We start from the raw sequence: 16,221 nt of genomic DNA, 5'->3' as shown, positions 1-16,221 counted from the left end.
ACAGGATAGAAAGCCCAGAGATAAACCCACACACATATGGTCACCTTATCTTTGATAAAGGAGGCAAGCATATACAGTGGAGAAAAGACAGCCTCTTCAATAAGTGGTGCTGGGAAAATTGGACAGGTACATGTAAAAGTATGAAATTAGAACACTCCCTGACACCATGCACAAAAATAAACTCAAAATGGATTAAAGACCTAAGTGTAAGGGCAGACACTATCAAACTCTTAGAGGAAAACATAGGCAGAACACTCTATGACATACATCACAGCAAGATTCTTTTTGACCCAGCTCCCAGAGAAATGGAAATAAGAACACAAATAAACAAATGGGACCTAATGAAACTTAAAAGCTTTTGCACAGCAAAGGAAACCATAAACAAGACCAAAAGACAACCATCAGAATGGGAGAAAATATTTGCAAATGAAGCAACTGACAAAGGATTAATCTCCAAGATTTACAAGCAGCTCATGCAGCTCAATAACAAAAAAACCAACAACCCAATCCAAAAATGGGCAGAAGACCTAAATAGACATTTCTCCAAAGAAGATATACAGATGGCCTACAGACACATGAAAGAATGCTCAACATCATTAATCATTAGAGAAATGCAAATCAAAACTACAATGAGATATCATCTCACACCGGTCAGAATGGCCATCATCAAAAAATCTAGAAACAATAAATGCTGGAGAGGGTGTGGAGGAAAGGGAACACTCTTGCACTGTTGGTGGGAATGTAAATTGATACAGCCACTATGGAGAACAGTATGGAGGTTCCTTAAAAAACTACAAATAGAACTACCATACGACCCAGCAATCCCAATACTGGGCATATACCCTGAGCAAACCATAGGTCAAAAAGAGTCATGTACCAAAATGTTCATTGCAGCTCTATTTACAATAGCCAGGACATGGAAGCAACCTAAATGTCCATCGACAGATGAATGGATAAAGAAGATGTGGCACATATATACAATGGAATATTACTCAGCCATAAAAAGAAATGAAATGGAGGTATTTGTAATGAGGTGGATGGAGTTAGAGTCTGTCATACAGAGTGAAGTAAGTCAGAAAGAGAAAAACAAGAAAGAGAAAAACAAATACAGTATGCTAACACATATATACGGAATCTAAGGAAAAAAAAAAGGCCATGAAGAACCTAGTGGCAAGACGGGAATAAAGACACAGACCTACTAGAGAATGGACTTGAGGATATGGGGAGGGGGTGGGGTGAGATGTGACAGGGTAAGAGAGTGTCATGGACATATATACACTACCAAACGTAAAATAGATAGCTAGTGGGAAGCAGCCGCATAGCACAGGGAGATCAGCTCGTGCTTTGTGACCACCTAGAGGGGTGGGATGGGGAGGGTGGGAGGGAGGGAGATGCAAGAGGGAAGAGAAATGGGAACATATTGTATATGTATAACTGATTCACTTTGTTATAAAGCAGAAGCTAACACACCATTGTAAGGCAATTATACTTCAATAAAGATGTTTAAAAAAAAAAAAAAAAAAAGAAAATGAAATAAATTTCACTGTTAAAGGTAGAGAGTAGTATCCATTTGTAATTTGATTGATTCCAGATGTGGTTTGCATGCATATTTTCTAGAACATCTCTTTGGTAAAGCAAGGCAAAGTAATATTCTTAATCTCGTTTAGGAATGTTTTGACTTATTCTTTCCTATGAGGATTGATTTAAGTGTGTACCTGACTTTTTCAAAAAGCACCGTTTCTACTCAGAATCGTGTGATTATTATTCTAAAGTTTGGTCTCTACCTCTAATTTCAAACTAGACTCAATTCTGATATATCCTGACTTGCTACTTCTCTCATCCTAGTCATTTTATCATTTAAACTGGTGCAAATGGTCCATCAGGTCTAGAACAAGAGAACAATGACACAAAAAATGGAAATCTATACTATGAATAGGTCCTATATCAACCCTTTCTGATTAATTCTCCCTTTCTTCTCAACGTCCAACTCATCCTGACTGAATCAATCAAAAAGCTATTACTTTCATACTTGGAAGTGTTGGTTTCAAAATCAATAAAAACACAGTTCATTTTTAATATGCAATATATTACAAAAATGAAAATTCCCATTTACTTGAGGTAGAAAGTTTTGAAAAAAATGTATCATTGTTGGAAAACTTGTTGGCTGCATATATACATGTATATGTGCATATATATTTGTAATTCTTCATTACAGTCTTTATATTTCATTTTACTTAAGAGTTTCATCACTATTAACTTTTTGTATGTATATATGTGGGTGCCTGTTACATATTTGAAGAGAAAACAATGGATTGCTTCATGGTGAATTTCTGCTCAAGTCTTAATGCATCTGAATTGTAGGCACTGAATAAATCGGCATCTTCTGTAAAGCTCTAGCTGCAGTGGGTAATTCTACATTAAAAAACTTACATGAGCCATCTAAAGACATCTCTAGCAAAAACTATGTTAAGTTCTTAATGGGGACATTAAAAGCAGCCAGTTGTGTAACTAATAATCATATTATTTATTAATAGGGAATAAATAGCAGCTCTGGTTTCTATTTGAGAATAATTAATTGTATTGTACATCTGTATTCAGGAATGTCTATTTTCTGATATGCTTCAATTGCCATTCATGTGTATGTCAGTAATAATTACGCATGTTTGTAATATTGAACTAAAGACCATGATTTCAGTCAAAAAAAAAAAAAAATTCATTTGGAAAAAATCTAAACATCCTTTCTTTTATAGTCTGGATGGTCTAATTGAGTTGCCAGCCCTATGATGGAGGAGAATCAGCAGAGATACATAGACAGCAACTTGTCCCAGGTCTACCCTATGACAACTGATAAGCATCTAAAGTTATTCATGAAAAAAAAAAAAAGAAAACTGTTATTTGTATTTCCGTGTAAAAATCCTCTAATGCCTCATACTATAAACTCCTTAAATAGTAACTTAAGGCACACTCTGTAACGGCAAGTTTCATTCAATTCAACAAACAAGGTTAGAGTAATAACTCAAGTGTATCAGGCAGGGCCAAGACCAGTGAACTCAGGCAAACCACTTCCCTTCTTACCAGAGATTCCTTCCAGGACTGGTCAGCACCCAGATGGCACCTCCAGATGCCACCACTGCTTTGAGAACATATGAGACATCATCTTCTACCTTCAGGGGCAACAGCAGGTCCCAGGTGACTCCAGGCACTGTGGCCCTGCTTCCCACAGTGTTTGTTGGACTCCAAGTTCTCACTTTCTCCAGTCCTTGGGAGATTTTAATTTGTAATTTTTTTAGAGTACATGTGGCCTATCACTTAACACTGTCACTGAAAGATAACATTTCAGTGGTTACTCACTGCTGACATTTCATTATCTACTACTAAAATCCCATCAGAACTCCCTAGCCTGATAAGCTATAAATGAGGTTTGAAAATAAAGCACCTGGCAAATCTGATTTGCTGTCATCCAAATGGCATTTTGTCAGATGGGAGCTAATTATCAACCTGACATGATTTCAATCTGCTGCCATTTTATGTAAGGGGCCTGCTTGCTCTCTATAAAGAAGATCAGGCTTGCCACTCTTCAGCAAGACACCCAATTTCACCTACACTCATGAGATTCTTCTATTATGCAAACTAGTGGTAAAGCAATTACATGCTCCGAAAGATTAAGACTAGAAATTTCGCATTCATAGAATTGTCATTTTCACCTCTTAGAATGTAAATTCTTGCCAGATGTTAAGATGCTTTTTTTATTTCACACAATGTCACCTAATGATCTGAGGAAGCAACCCCTCTAAAAGCAATTTTATCTCCCAGCTTTGATGAGAGAGCTTTGACAGGGCTTCAGGGCTCTACCCCGGGGGACTGCCTACTAAATGCAGGCATCCAGGAATGGAACACACATTTCTTCAGGCTTTTCAAGGCTCCTTAGAGGCTGGGCATTGGCTCTACCAAGCTAAATGCTCCAAATGGACATGAATGGAGGTTGAGCAGAGAACAGCAGAGGGGAAAGAGGAACTTCAACAGGAGACACGTCACCCTTTTGGCTTAAGGAAAAGTGTCGGAATCTCCATGGATAGAAAGAAACAGTCACGCTTACTACTCCATGAGAGGAAACGTACTGCGTGTCTCTCGTCTAACGCTCTTACACACAACAGAAGATCATGGTCAGCAGGAAGACGTGGTCAGTAACTTGTCCCAGGTCTAGTCTGTGACCCCAACTGCAGCTGAACTCACGAGCATCTAAGACATTATTAGTGAAAGTAAACACCGAGGCCCAGAAATGCCCTGTAACTTCCTACAGTGACAGTCAACGAGCGGGGATCTCATGGGTCCTTCCTTCCACCCTCAGTTACTGCTCCCTGGGCGGACAGAGAGACAGTAGGCAGCATATTTCCTACTCAGGACCATGTAAGCATCTGCACACATGTTGACAGACTCCACTTGATATTACAAAAAAGCCACATGTATCTTTAAATAACTACATCCCATTTCAAGTTTTAAAAATACACCAACTAGATATAAGGGCAAGTTTAATATGTTTAAGAACGGAAGTCAGAGGAGAAGGGGAGGAGGAACAAAGCCACCTCCCGGTCCTGTGACATGTGATTCTTTCCCCTGGGCTCACTGAGGGAACCAGGACTCCCAGGAGACATGTGCGGAGGATGTTCTGAGGTTCTGCTCCAGATGGTGGCCAAGGGGACTATTATTACCCTGTGTGTTATGACATCCAGAGCGGGGCGTTGGGAGCAGCGTGCTCATGAGTCATGACATGAGGAAGACTGTTCTCCCGGGACAAGTGCAGCTTATTTCATCTGCAAACACAAAGTGGTCTTGGGGCCCCACTTTCCCAACAGGCAAGGGCACCGCACTGCCCGGGCTCCTCCTCAGCTCCCTGATGCCATGGCACGTGCCTGCAAGGCACATGGAAGAACACTGGCCCCCAAGGGGGCAGCTGCTCCCATCTCCCAGGGGAGGACGAGTGTACAAGCAGAAAAGTGTCCTCGTGTCACGTGTAGGGTTGAAGAAACTCCTTCCCCACGAGGTTTATGCAAAACCCCCAAATGTTACTGGGATGGTTAATTTCACGTGTCAACTTGGCTAAGCCACAGGACCCGAATATTTGGTCAAACACCAGTCTAGATGGTGTAGTGAAGGTAGTTTTTAGATGAGATTAGCATTTACATCAGTAGGCTCTGATTAAATCCATTACCCTCCAGAATGTGGGTGGGCCTCATCCAATCGGTTGAAGGTCTTAAGACCAAAGACTGAGGTTTCCCGAGGAAGAAGAAATTCGGGCTCAAAACTGTAATGTAGACTCCTTGCCTGAGCTGCCAGGCTGCCAGCTTGTACTACATTTTGAACTTGCCAGTCGTCACAACTGCCTGAGTCAATTCCTTAAAATCGAGCAAGTTCTCTCCCTCCCTCTCCGCCTCTCTCTCCCTCTCTCTTTCTCTACCATTTCTCTGGAGAATCCTGCTAATGCAATTACCAGGCAGATTCAACAGCCCCATCCCCTCTGTATTTTAGAACAGAAAGGAAAGGGGCACTTGGCAAAATATCAATCCCATGATTGTTTAGAAAACCAGAGAATTAAAACGTCTACATGAAAGAGGCTTTTCAATACCCTTCAAATGCTTAGTTGCTTTTCCCACTCACCCCTTTAGGTGACTCATGAGTGTGAGATGTGCCCCTTGAGAGTTCCAGACCAGGCACAGGACAGTGGAACCAGGGCACCTGGGTTGGAATCTGGACTCAGCCCCTGAGTGGGTGTGTGGCCACCAGCACATGGCTGAAGCAGGAATGAGGCATTTCATACCTCGGGGAGATGCGGCTCAACAATATCCCCCTGGCAGAAGGGCACTAAAAGGACCAGAGATGTGAGGCACTCAGCTCAGAACCTAGAAAGATTAACCTCACTAAATGGTAGCTTATTGTTATACAGAAGTTACTAATAAAACACACTTCCTCCTACCCCTCAACGGGGAGAGAGACACACACAAGGGTAATTAATATAATGTTTTAAAGACCAGGAAAGGGATACTGTGGCTGATTGTGGGAACTCAGAGGAAGGAAAGCTGATTCAGCCCCAGAAGGGGAAGTTTGCAGGTGAGATGGGGTGACAGGGGAGCTGGCACCCCAGGTGGAGGGCACTGCCTGGGCAGAACCAGGAGTTAAGCAAACCAGGGGACTGGCCAGCCATACTGATGCGCCAGAGACGGGGGCCAAGGGGGATCATTGTGCTGAGAAACATTCTAAAGAGCCAGATTCTGCAAGGATGCAGACGCGGGCAGCATAGAAACCAGAGGAAAGGGGGAGCTGCCCCGTGTGCGTTTTTTCAGACCACACCAGGAGGCTGTGAGGACACAGACTTTAACGAGTAACCGCTCTGACTTCTGAGCGTCAAAACTTTCACAATAAACAATCAGCGATACCAATACAGAAGAACATTTGGAAAGTAAATGACGGAACTTTTGAACATTTACACAGGAAGTCACAGGTCCTCTAACACGGACAGTGCCCCGAGTAAGAATTTTAAAAGATGATAAAATTCTGAATGGACTGCATTCTGCTTTGCATGCACATTAAAATGAAAAACGTTCCGTTAACCTCAGAACCTAGTAATAAAAGACATGTAATACAGTAAAAGCTCTGGAGTGACCTATAGTCAATTGTCCAAAATAATTAAGCTGTTATAAGATTAAGCCTGTTTTTAATTTTCTTCGTTTTGCTCACTTGTATTTTCTTCTTTTTCTGCAATGACTGTGAAATGCTCGTGAAAAGGGTAAAGGGTGTTTTTCAAAGCCTGCCTAGGGGAAGTCTAAAAAGAAAGGGTGTCATACATGAGTGGGGTTCACTTAGACGGACAGGTGAACCCATACAGCGGCCCAACCTGTGCTCAGATGCAGAAGTTAAAAGGCTTTGAGACTGGGGAAAGAAAGGACTTCCGGTCCAAGCATCGTACCCACCTGGGTCACAGAGGCATTTATAGCTGGTGCCCACGCTGCGGCACGTGCCATGGGCGCAGGGGCTGAGCGCACAGAAGTCCACGAGCTGTGTGCAGGCTGGGCCCGTGAAGCCCGCACTGCAGCTGCAGCCGAAGTGCAGCCCGTCGGCGTAGCAGGTCCCGTTGTTCTGGCAGGGCCCCGAGGCGCATGGGTCCACCTTCTCCTCGCAGGCAGAGCCCAGGTAGCCTGCGGGAAGATGCAGAAGCGGGGAGGGGTAAAAAAATTAAACCGCATTACACTTAATAACCAAGAAACTGGGGCTGCTGTTCTTAACTCTTCTCCATTGTGAATTGATTAATGCACAACCCAACAAGGTGGGTTTACTTAGCTTTGGTAACCGGGGGTTAAATTATGAAGCCCTGTGCTTCCATTTTGGTTGAAATACAAAACATATGATTGCTGAGATGTACAGATGGACAGGGACATACATATATTTATATGTGTACATGTGCATGTGTGTATGTATAGACTAGAAAGATGCCAAAAATAAATTAATGGTGATTCAGGAAGGTGGGACTGGGGTCAGTGGAGGGATTTCACCTCTTATTTAATACACAGTGCTGGGGGAATTTATTCCTTACTTTGTTTTAATAGATAAAGATATAATCCTGAATTTAAAAACTAAAACCCATACAAAATAGTAAACACTGACAAAATCTTTCTCCCATCTTTCTCCCTTTGTCCCTCACTCCCTTCTCTAGAAGCACCCACTGTTAGCAGTTTCTTGAATACATGCTTTTCAAAAATGTGGTTATTGTAATGAAAAACGAACTGTGGTGTAGTCATGCAATGCAATACTATTTGGCAACAAAAAGGAATTAAGTTCTGACATGTGCTCCAACATGGATGAACCTAAAAAACATATGCTAAGTGAAAGAAGCCAAATACAAAAGACCATATATTGTATAATTCCATTTATAAGGAATGTCCAGAAAAAGTAAATCTATAGATATAGAGAATAGATAAGTAGATGCCTGGGGCTGCTGTGGAAAGAGAAATTGACCAAAAATGGGCATGAAGGGTCTGCTAGGGTTGACGTAATGTCCTAATATTGGATTGTGAATTGTGGTGATGGCTGCACAACTTTGTATATTTACTAAAAAGCACGGAATTGTACTCTTAAAATGCATGAAATTTATGATATGTAAATGGTACCTCAATAAGGGTTTAATTTTTAAAAATTTTAAATGTACTTCTTGTGCAGCTGATTTTTATTTTGTTTTGTGTATGCGTTTCAGTATTCCTCAATTTAAAAAATCATACATACTCTTACTGTATAGCACAGGGAACCATATTAAATATCTTATAATGAACTATGATAGAAAAGGATCTGAAATATATATATAACTAAATCATTTTGCTGTACAACAGAAACTAACACAACATTGTAAATCAACTATACTTCAATTTAAAATTTTTTTTAATTATACAGACATATATACGTGAATCTATAGGTCTGTGTGTCCAAGTAAGTCTTTAACAATACTTTGGTAAAACCTATTCTTTAAATATCTTAAGGGCAGTTTGAAAGTTAAATGAAGACTATTCAAGTTTTAGAAACAAATTTAAATAATTTTACTCATATACAGTTCTTATTCCAATATTCTACTTCGCTTTTCTTATCTAGATTTAAATTTATATTAACCATCTTCACACAGAACTCTCAGCAATATTGGTAATTTTTGTTGTTCAGGACACAGTGAATATATAAAACAAAAAAAAAATAGTTCCCAGACTTTATCTAAAGCATCACTCATAAATTGGCATAATCAACTTGATATTTTTCTGTACAGAAATAGAAAATTTTTTAAAAAATCCAATGTTATTCAACATCTTATAAACTTCTCTGTAGCTTTGACATTTTAAATACCATACTAAAAATGTACCACACAATCAGTTTTAATAACACTTGAATTCTCCAAAGAGTCCCTTTGCAGCCAAGAGTGGTATGTAACTCCATCCTTCATGAGATGTATTCCATCTCACTTTGAATGAAAAGAACATACTTAAACACATTTCACCCTATGACAAACTGAACAACCAAGGCAAGTCCTGACCTCTCTCATCTTCTACTACCTCACCCCAAAAACAGGGCTGAAATTATTTTCTTCATAAAGTTGTTGTGGGTTCTAAAATGACATATATCAAAATTCCTAGAACAGTTCCCCGGTCCAATGCTGAATGAATGAATGAATGAAAGAACAATGGTAATAATAAAAGCAACAGCTGACATCCACTAGGGGCTGAGATGCACCAGACGGTTCTAAGCCTTCACATGCATATTTCATTTAGCCCTGGGGTAACTGCATGATACAAGAACTATTAGTAGCCCCATTTTACAGATGAGATGATGATGACAGAGAAACGTGAGGTATCCTGTTCAAGTCTACGTAGCTAGTGGGTGGCAGAGCTAGGATACAAGGCCCAAGCTCTTAATTCTCCACTATACTGCACAGAAGAGAAGTCAATAACGCCCAATTAGGAAAATGTTATGATGTGTAAACATAACCAGGACTTGTGTTTCTATTCTGCTTGGATATTAGTGAAAGAAGAAATAAGAGACTTACCAATCAAGTCAAAATAAAGGAAGAATGAATTTTAGGAAACTAATCACTCTACATTCACGTTGATATACTCGGTTACAAATATTAATATGATCCACATAGAATACTCCAAGTTGAAAGAATGGTGGATAAAAAGGTGAGGAGATGTGAAGGATCATGACTCTGGGGAGAGCCAATATTTCAATAAGGCCAAGAGGAGATGGAAAGCAAGCATAAATGAGGGCACTGGTCAGAGGCCAGATCATGAACATCTTACATGCCACACTAAGGAGATTGCACTTCATTCTAAGGTCACTGGACATCAACTATTTGCGTGTTTTTGATATGCTTAATTGCAAGCAACGTGGAGAGTGTATTAGTGGAGTCTGAGACTGGAAGGAGGAAACCAGGTGTTTACCAGAGTAACTGAAGTGAGAGGTCATGAGGACCAATTTGTAGCAATAGGGATAAAGAATGTGAGGCAGATTGGACAACTATTTTACAAGTAACATAACACTGTTAGTTCAGGGACCAATTGGATGGTGGAAGAACTGAAGAGAGGGCAGGGCCTAGGGACACAATGTAACAGGAGTCAAAAGCTCAAATGCCAGCAGGAGTCCAGCAGACCATGTTGATGAAGGAAGCGGGCCAACTGTAAGGCAGTAGGGAGTGGCAGGGACTGTGGCAAACTGGAAAATTCATGGCCTTCCAAAGGGGGTGGCCACCACCTCCCTGCAGCCAACTGCTGCCATTTGAATGTGAGGCCAGTTACCAGATCTTCTAAATGTTCAAGAAATATCTGAAATCCAGATTCTTGTTTGAACCCTTACTATTTTAAAATGTTGATAAGTCATTTCTCTGGTATATAAAACATATCTGAGGGTCCTGTTTATGTGGTTTCTCAGTGTGACTTAATGTTAAGCATGGGCTTTGGAGCCAAAAGGAACTGGGTTCAAAAACCATCTCTGCACACTAAACTGTGGGACCGTGGGCAAGTACTCAATCACCCTCGTCTGTTTGATGGAGTGGAGATAGTAATGCCTACAACACATGGCTTTTATGAAGCTTAAATGTAAAAATCTATGGCAAACATTTGGTACAGTGACTGGCAAATAGTCACTGTTTAATAAGAAGCAGCAATAATTACAGTGTGATTCCCAGGTTTTCCAGATTAGGAAACAATGTTGGTGGTGTTGTTACCAATTGCAATGGAAAATACAGGAGGAGATTCCCAGGGGAGGCTTATGATTCCCAGGGGACGAACAGACAGACAGATGGACAGGTGGATGGATAGACAAATGGATGGACAGATGGATGGATAAGTTTTAAGAAAGATAGGAGGAAAACCAGGAGAGGAAGGTGTCACTGAAAACAATGGAAAAGAAAACATCAAAAAGGGAGTTGTCAAAAATGTCACCGAACTCTGCCTAGAAGCCAGGTGAGCTGGCCCAAGCTAGCCCGCTAGAAGACAAGAGACCTCATGAATCAAAGCAAGCCAGCCCAGTGAGCCCACCCAAGACCAGACAGCCACCAAGCTATCTGGCCTGTGACCAGCTGAAATACAGCCCAAATTGCCAACCCACAACAATCATGAGCTAAATAAATGATTGTTGTTTTAACCACAAAGTTTTGAGGTGGTTTGTTATGCAGCAAAAGCTAAATGATACAATGTAATAGGAGACACAGCATTACATCTAAATAGTAATGTGGGCCAGAAGGAAACTTTTGTTTTGCTTTGCTTTATGTAAAAGACTTGAAAGAGGAATTGATTATGTACTAGAAGAAACTTTAACTAAAGAAGGAGTCAATAAATCCTTGTTGAATATCTAAAAGGTTCACTGCTGTTGAATCAGGAATCCTGCATTTTATTACTATTAAAATTTCCCTTTTCTTACCATTTCAAGAAAATAGAAAAACAAGATGAGATGCAAATAATATTTATATTTTCAGAGAATCCTAATATACCTCAGTATATACTGAAGAGAGAAGACACCTTTGACATATTATCCAGTCTAAAAATATATAATGTAATATAAAATGCCATTCTGTTATAAAGGATGATGACAAAGCAAAAATGAATTCAAGGTGCATCTCAATACACTTTATGGAGATGCATGTGATATAGGGTGATTATGGGATAATTTTCCTAGCTCACAAGATTATTAATGAACATTAAAAAAGGGATTCACAGATTAAATGCTCAGCCAATTTTCAAAATACTATTTGTTATGGACTAAATGTTTGTGTCCCCTCAAAACTAATATGTTGAAGTCCTACCCCAAAATGTGATGGCATTAGGAGGTGGGGTCTTTGGGGGGTAATTAGGATTAGATGAGGGTGGAACCCCCATGATGGAATTAGTGACCTTGCAAGAAGAAGACACACCAGAGCTTCCTCTTTCTGCCACTAAGGACACAGCAAGAAGGCAGCCATCTGCAAGCGAGGAAGAGAGCCCTCACTAGAACCTGACCATGCTGGCATCCTTATCTCAGACTTCCCAGCCTCCATAACTGTGACAAATAAATGTCTGTTGTTCAAGCCACCCAGTCAGTAGTATTTTGTTATGGAAGTTTGAGCTGACCAAGACACTGTTGCTTTGATCAGCAAATTCTCTATTTCCTTCTACCACCTAAGCAATTGTTACCCTCTTACTCATATAACATTGTTTTCTAAGTGACTCACATCTTCTTCAGCCACCTCTTAAATGACCTTCCTAAGAGAGAAAAGAACAAACTTTGATAACCCAAAGAGTTGAGAGCCAGGAAACCAAAGCTTCTTGAATCTTCTTACTAGTGTATGACCTTGAGCAAGGTACTTAATCATTTTGTGCTTTAATTTCCTTACCTAAAATATGGGGATGATCCCTGATGTGTAGGATCAAATAAAACTGTATGTGGAACTCAATAAATGTTGGATTCTCCTTCCTTTGAACAGTGCTTCTGGGGAAATTCCAAGTTGCCTGTGTCCAGAGTTTGTGGTTAGGGAAACTGGAAGGAAGCTGGCCTGTCAGCCAATCTCTGGAACACAATCAATTTCACATTTGCATGAATCCTTCATGGTGGAGTCCTGAGTACATCTAAGAGCGAGTGTCCTGGAATCAGAGGTGCTCACATACCTTTCTCTAAACACACACACAGTTACTGGGCCATCCGGTGAGGCTGATGCGTGGAGGTGGGGTCCTAGAGCAAACAGCTGAGGGAAGAGGGGATGAGCAGAAGCATCCGTGACAGCCTTTCTGTACAGGCTCAAAAGGACAGTCTGTTGAAACTGTGTTTATTAATGGCTAACACCTGTACATACCAGGCACTGTTCCAAGAGTTTCCACTATCTTAACTCATTTAGTCCTGGCATCAGTTCTATGAGCTAAGTACTATCATTTCCTTTTCAGATGGAGAAACAGACACAGAGACAGATCAAGCAACTTGACCAAGGTTACACAGCTAGTAAATGGCAAAAATAGGATTTGAACCCAGGCAGTCTGACTCCCAAATCCAAGCTCCAGACCGTTACTCTTTGCTGTAATACTTGATGTCCGGGCTGTAGTAAACTTAGCAAAATACCAGGATACAAAGTCAATATACAAAAAATAAATTATATTTCTACTCTCTAGTAATAAATGACCATAAATTTTAAAAAATTTAAACAGCACTTACCATATGATTAAAAAGCATAAAATACTTAGGAATAAATTTAACAATAGCTATGTAAGTCCTCTACACTGAAAAGTACAAAACATTGCTTAGAGAAATTAAAAACACCCAATAAATGAAGAGCTATGCCATATTCATGAATTAGAAGGCTCAATATTATTAAGATGCAAATTGATTCACTGCAATACTGATCAAAATCTCAGCTGGCTTTTTTTTGTACAAATTAACAAGGTGACTCTATAATTTATATCAACATGCAAGGGACCTAGAACACCCAAAACAATATAGAAAAAAAAAAATAGGACAAATTTGGAGAATTTACACTAGCTGACTTCAAAATTTAGTATAAAACTATAGTAATCAAATCATGATTACTGGGGTGTCTACTGTTTGCAATTCAATAAATCAAATTCTGATTGATAAACCATATCAGCACAATCAAGTAACTAGCTCGTGTATGTCTTAGCTTCCTCATTTGTTAAGAATAGAGATTACGGAATAGCTGTATATATCAAGTGGTTATAGTTGTGCTAGCAGAGAGAAAGAGAGGAATTGTGGTGCTAACAGTAATAGTAAATGTTGAATTCTTATTATATACCAGACACTACGTGAAGCAATTGGTATCTATCTTTTATTTATCACAACCACTGAATCAATTGGGGTCTACTATTATCCACTTTTACAGAAGAAGGCTTAGAGACTTTATATTAGGGAACTAGTCCCCCAGGGACACTCAGTAAGTGGGAAAAGCAATTTCAAAGTAAGATCTATCTGAAACCACATCTGTGCTCTTAAGCCCCACGTTAGGCTTCCTTGCATAAGAGTTTGCATAAAAGCACTTGAAAAGTTGAAGGTGCTATGCTAGCATAAGAAATTAGGGCCAGAATAGAGCTAATGGTGTCCTGAATTCTTAAATTTAAGGCAGCTTTAGAAAACGGAAATTACTTAGCAGTGATGAATTCTGAACTCAATGCATTTGAAATGTCCTGAACCTGACTAGTTCTCAGTATTTCCAACATCACATGGAAGATATTTTTAAAATACAAGGATAAAACTTGAATCCTAAGGAGTAAACATATCGCATACCACCTTACTTACCAATTCCTTATAAAATCAAAAGTCATCTTTAAAATCATCCAAATATAAAAAAAAATCATCCAAATATCAAATTTAGAGCCATGATGCCAACCAATGCAAGCATGACCTTCGAATGTGTTGCTCAAGGCCAGATGTTGGCTAGTTTATGGTTCTTGCTACAGTGCACGTTACAGGGGCATTAATGTGTAATTTTTTGAAATTTTGAAAACTAGCTTGTAAACATGATACTGATCACAGAAAGCTTGAATATTGAGTGAATGTAGTTTCAAAAATTAAACTGCAGCCCAGATAAGAAACGTTGTATATTCAATATCTAGATATATAAATATAAGCACCTTTGGAAGTGATCCCAAACTCAGATATAGTGGTATATGAATCTGATTTCTCTGTATAAAAATAGGGAAGTTGATGACCCAAGGCTACGGTAAAGACTGGTATGAAATGCAGCTCTGCACTGAATTTTCAGGGTGCAGGGCAGTTCTGAGAGTGCTGGTAGAAAGATGTTTTACACCACATGGTAGAAATGGCCTTGGATCATCTATAGCTGAGATTCAGCCAGAACATATTTCATCTTTCCAAGAAACATTCTAAAAATGAACCAAGATTCTCATTCACTCTATTTTCTCCTCTGCCTCTCCCTCCATCCTCTCTCTCTCAACACATACACACAGACACACATTACATATAAACAGCGTTAAACTCCATCTCCAATAGTAGGAGCTTTTCTGCATTTTCTTGTTCCTGAATAATGTTACAAGTCTAAAAGCAATTATTTTAGACAGCCTTTGGTAAAGTTTCTCTTTTTATTAGCATAACTCTTTAAGAACTTTGGTCCGTCTTTCAATAATCTCTTAAGGTAAATATTTCTGAAAATTCCTCTTGCAGAATATGCAAACCAAATTAGTTATGGTAGCAAAGGCAAGAGGGGTGGAAAACAAAATTTAACATTCTTGGGATCAGCTTTGTTCCTGGGTACATTCAAACTCCAAAACATGAAGAACTCTATATAGGAGAACACGTGAAATACAGCTTTGTGGAATACTGTAATATAAGTAATACAAATAATAATAGTAATGTCTCTGAGCCAAAGGATTAGTAAGTTACTGGATGCTAATGGACTAGTATATCTGGATTTACAATCCTACTTGAAGAAGAGAAAATGAAAAACTATTTGATAACGTTAACCAAAAGGTGCAGAGAGAATGATGAAGATGGCGATATTTCTTGTTTGGAATAGTTTATTTCAAACCATACGAACCTCACATGATGGACATCAGGAAACGTTGGAAGGAAAACACAGTAGCTCCAGAGAAAACCTCTATTTCAAACACAAGGAAGCAACTTCAAAGAGACTTAAAACAACCCATTGCAACAAGAAGAAAGTTTAGAAAAGGATGAAAGATTTAAGGATTAAAATGGAAAATAAAACAGAACTGCAAAAGAAATCTAAGCAATGAGGGGCTAATGAAAAAACTATGATTTAGCTAGTTGACTGTTGCTTCGAATTTTGTATTTGAGCCAATATTTATATGAATATGCCTGTTCAACATTTATTATGTAAAGAAAAAATCAACACCCTTGAAATATACATGTTATGGAAATCAGATATTTAAGACCAAAAGAAAACATTTCCAGAAGATTTTAAATTACAAGACAATAAAGTCACTCTATGTAGAAAGCTATTGAGATGTCAGAAGTTTCTGCAATATTAATAAGGGATATATGGAATAAAGCATTCCTTCCATGAACCTGAACATTTTGTTCCATCTGCACTGCCAAAGTTACAATTATTTCTCTCCTAGCCTATCATAATAGTTTCCTGTGATGAGATTCCCTGTTCTATCTTACCCCTATGACAAATTCTCCAAATAGCAATGAGCATAATTTACTTAAAATGTAAATATTATCAAGACTTCCAATTGCTCT

At 39.2% G+C, this 16,221-nt stretch overlaps 1 protein-coding gene across 1 annotated transcript in view; it reads right to left on the bottom strand.

Annotated features, from left to right (window-relative positions):
* The window catches only part of DNER (delta/notch like EGF repeat containing), a 332,382-nt gene that overhangs the window by 75,280 nt on the left and 240,881 nt on the right, over positions 1-16,221 (bottom strand). The window contains exon 8 of the mRNA XM_068543746.1: positions 6,966-7,190. Coding sequence (XP_068399847.1) covers positions 6,966-7,190 — 225 coding nt within the window. The remainder of the gene's footprint in view (positions 1-6,965; positions 7,191-16,221) is intronic.

The sequence above is a fragment of the Eschrichtius robustus genome, chromosome 5 (assembly GCF_028021215.1).
Source record: "Eschrichtius robustus isolate mEscRob2 chromosome 5, mEscRob2.pri, whole genome shotgun sequence".
NCBI classification, from domain to species: domain Eukaryota; kingdom Metazoa; phylum Chordata; class Mammalia; order Artiodactyla; family Eschrichtiidae; genus Eschrichtius; species Eschrichtius robustus.
The sequence above is the reverse complement of the archived record's forward strand: the minus strand, read 5'-3'. Positions and strand labels throughout refer to the sequence as shown.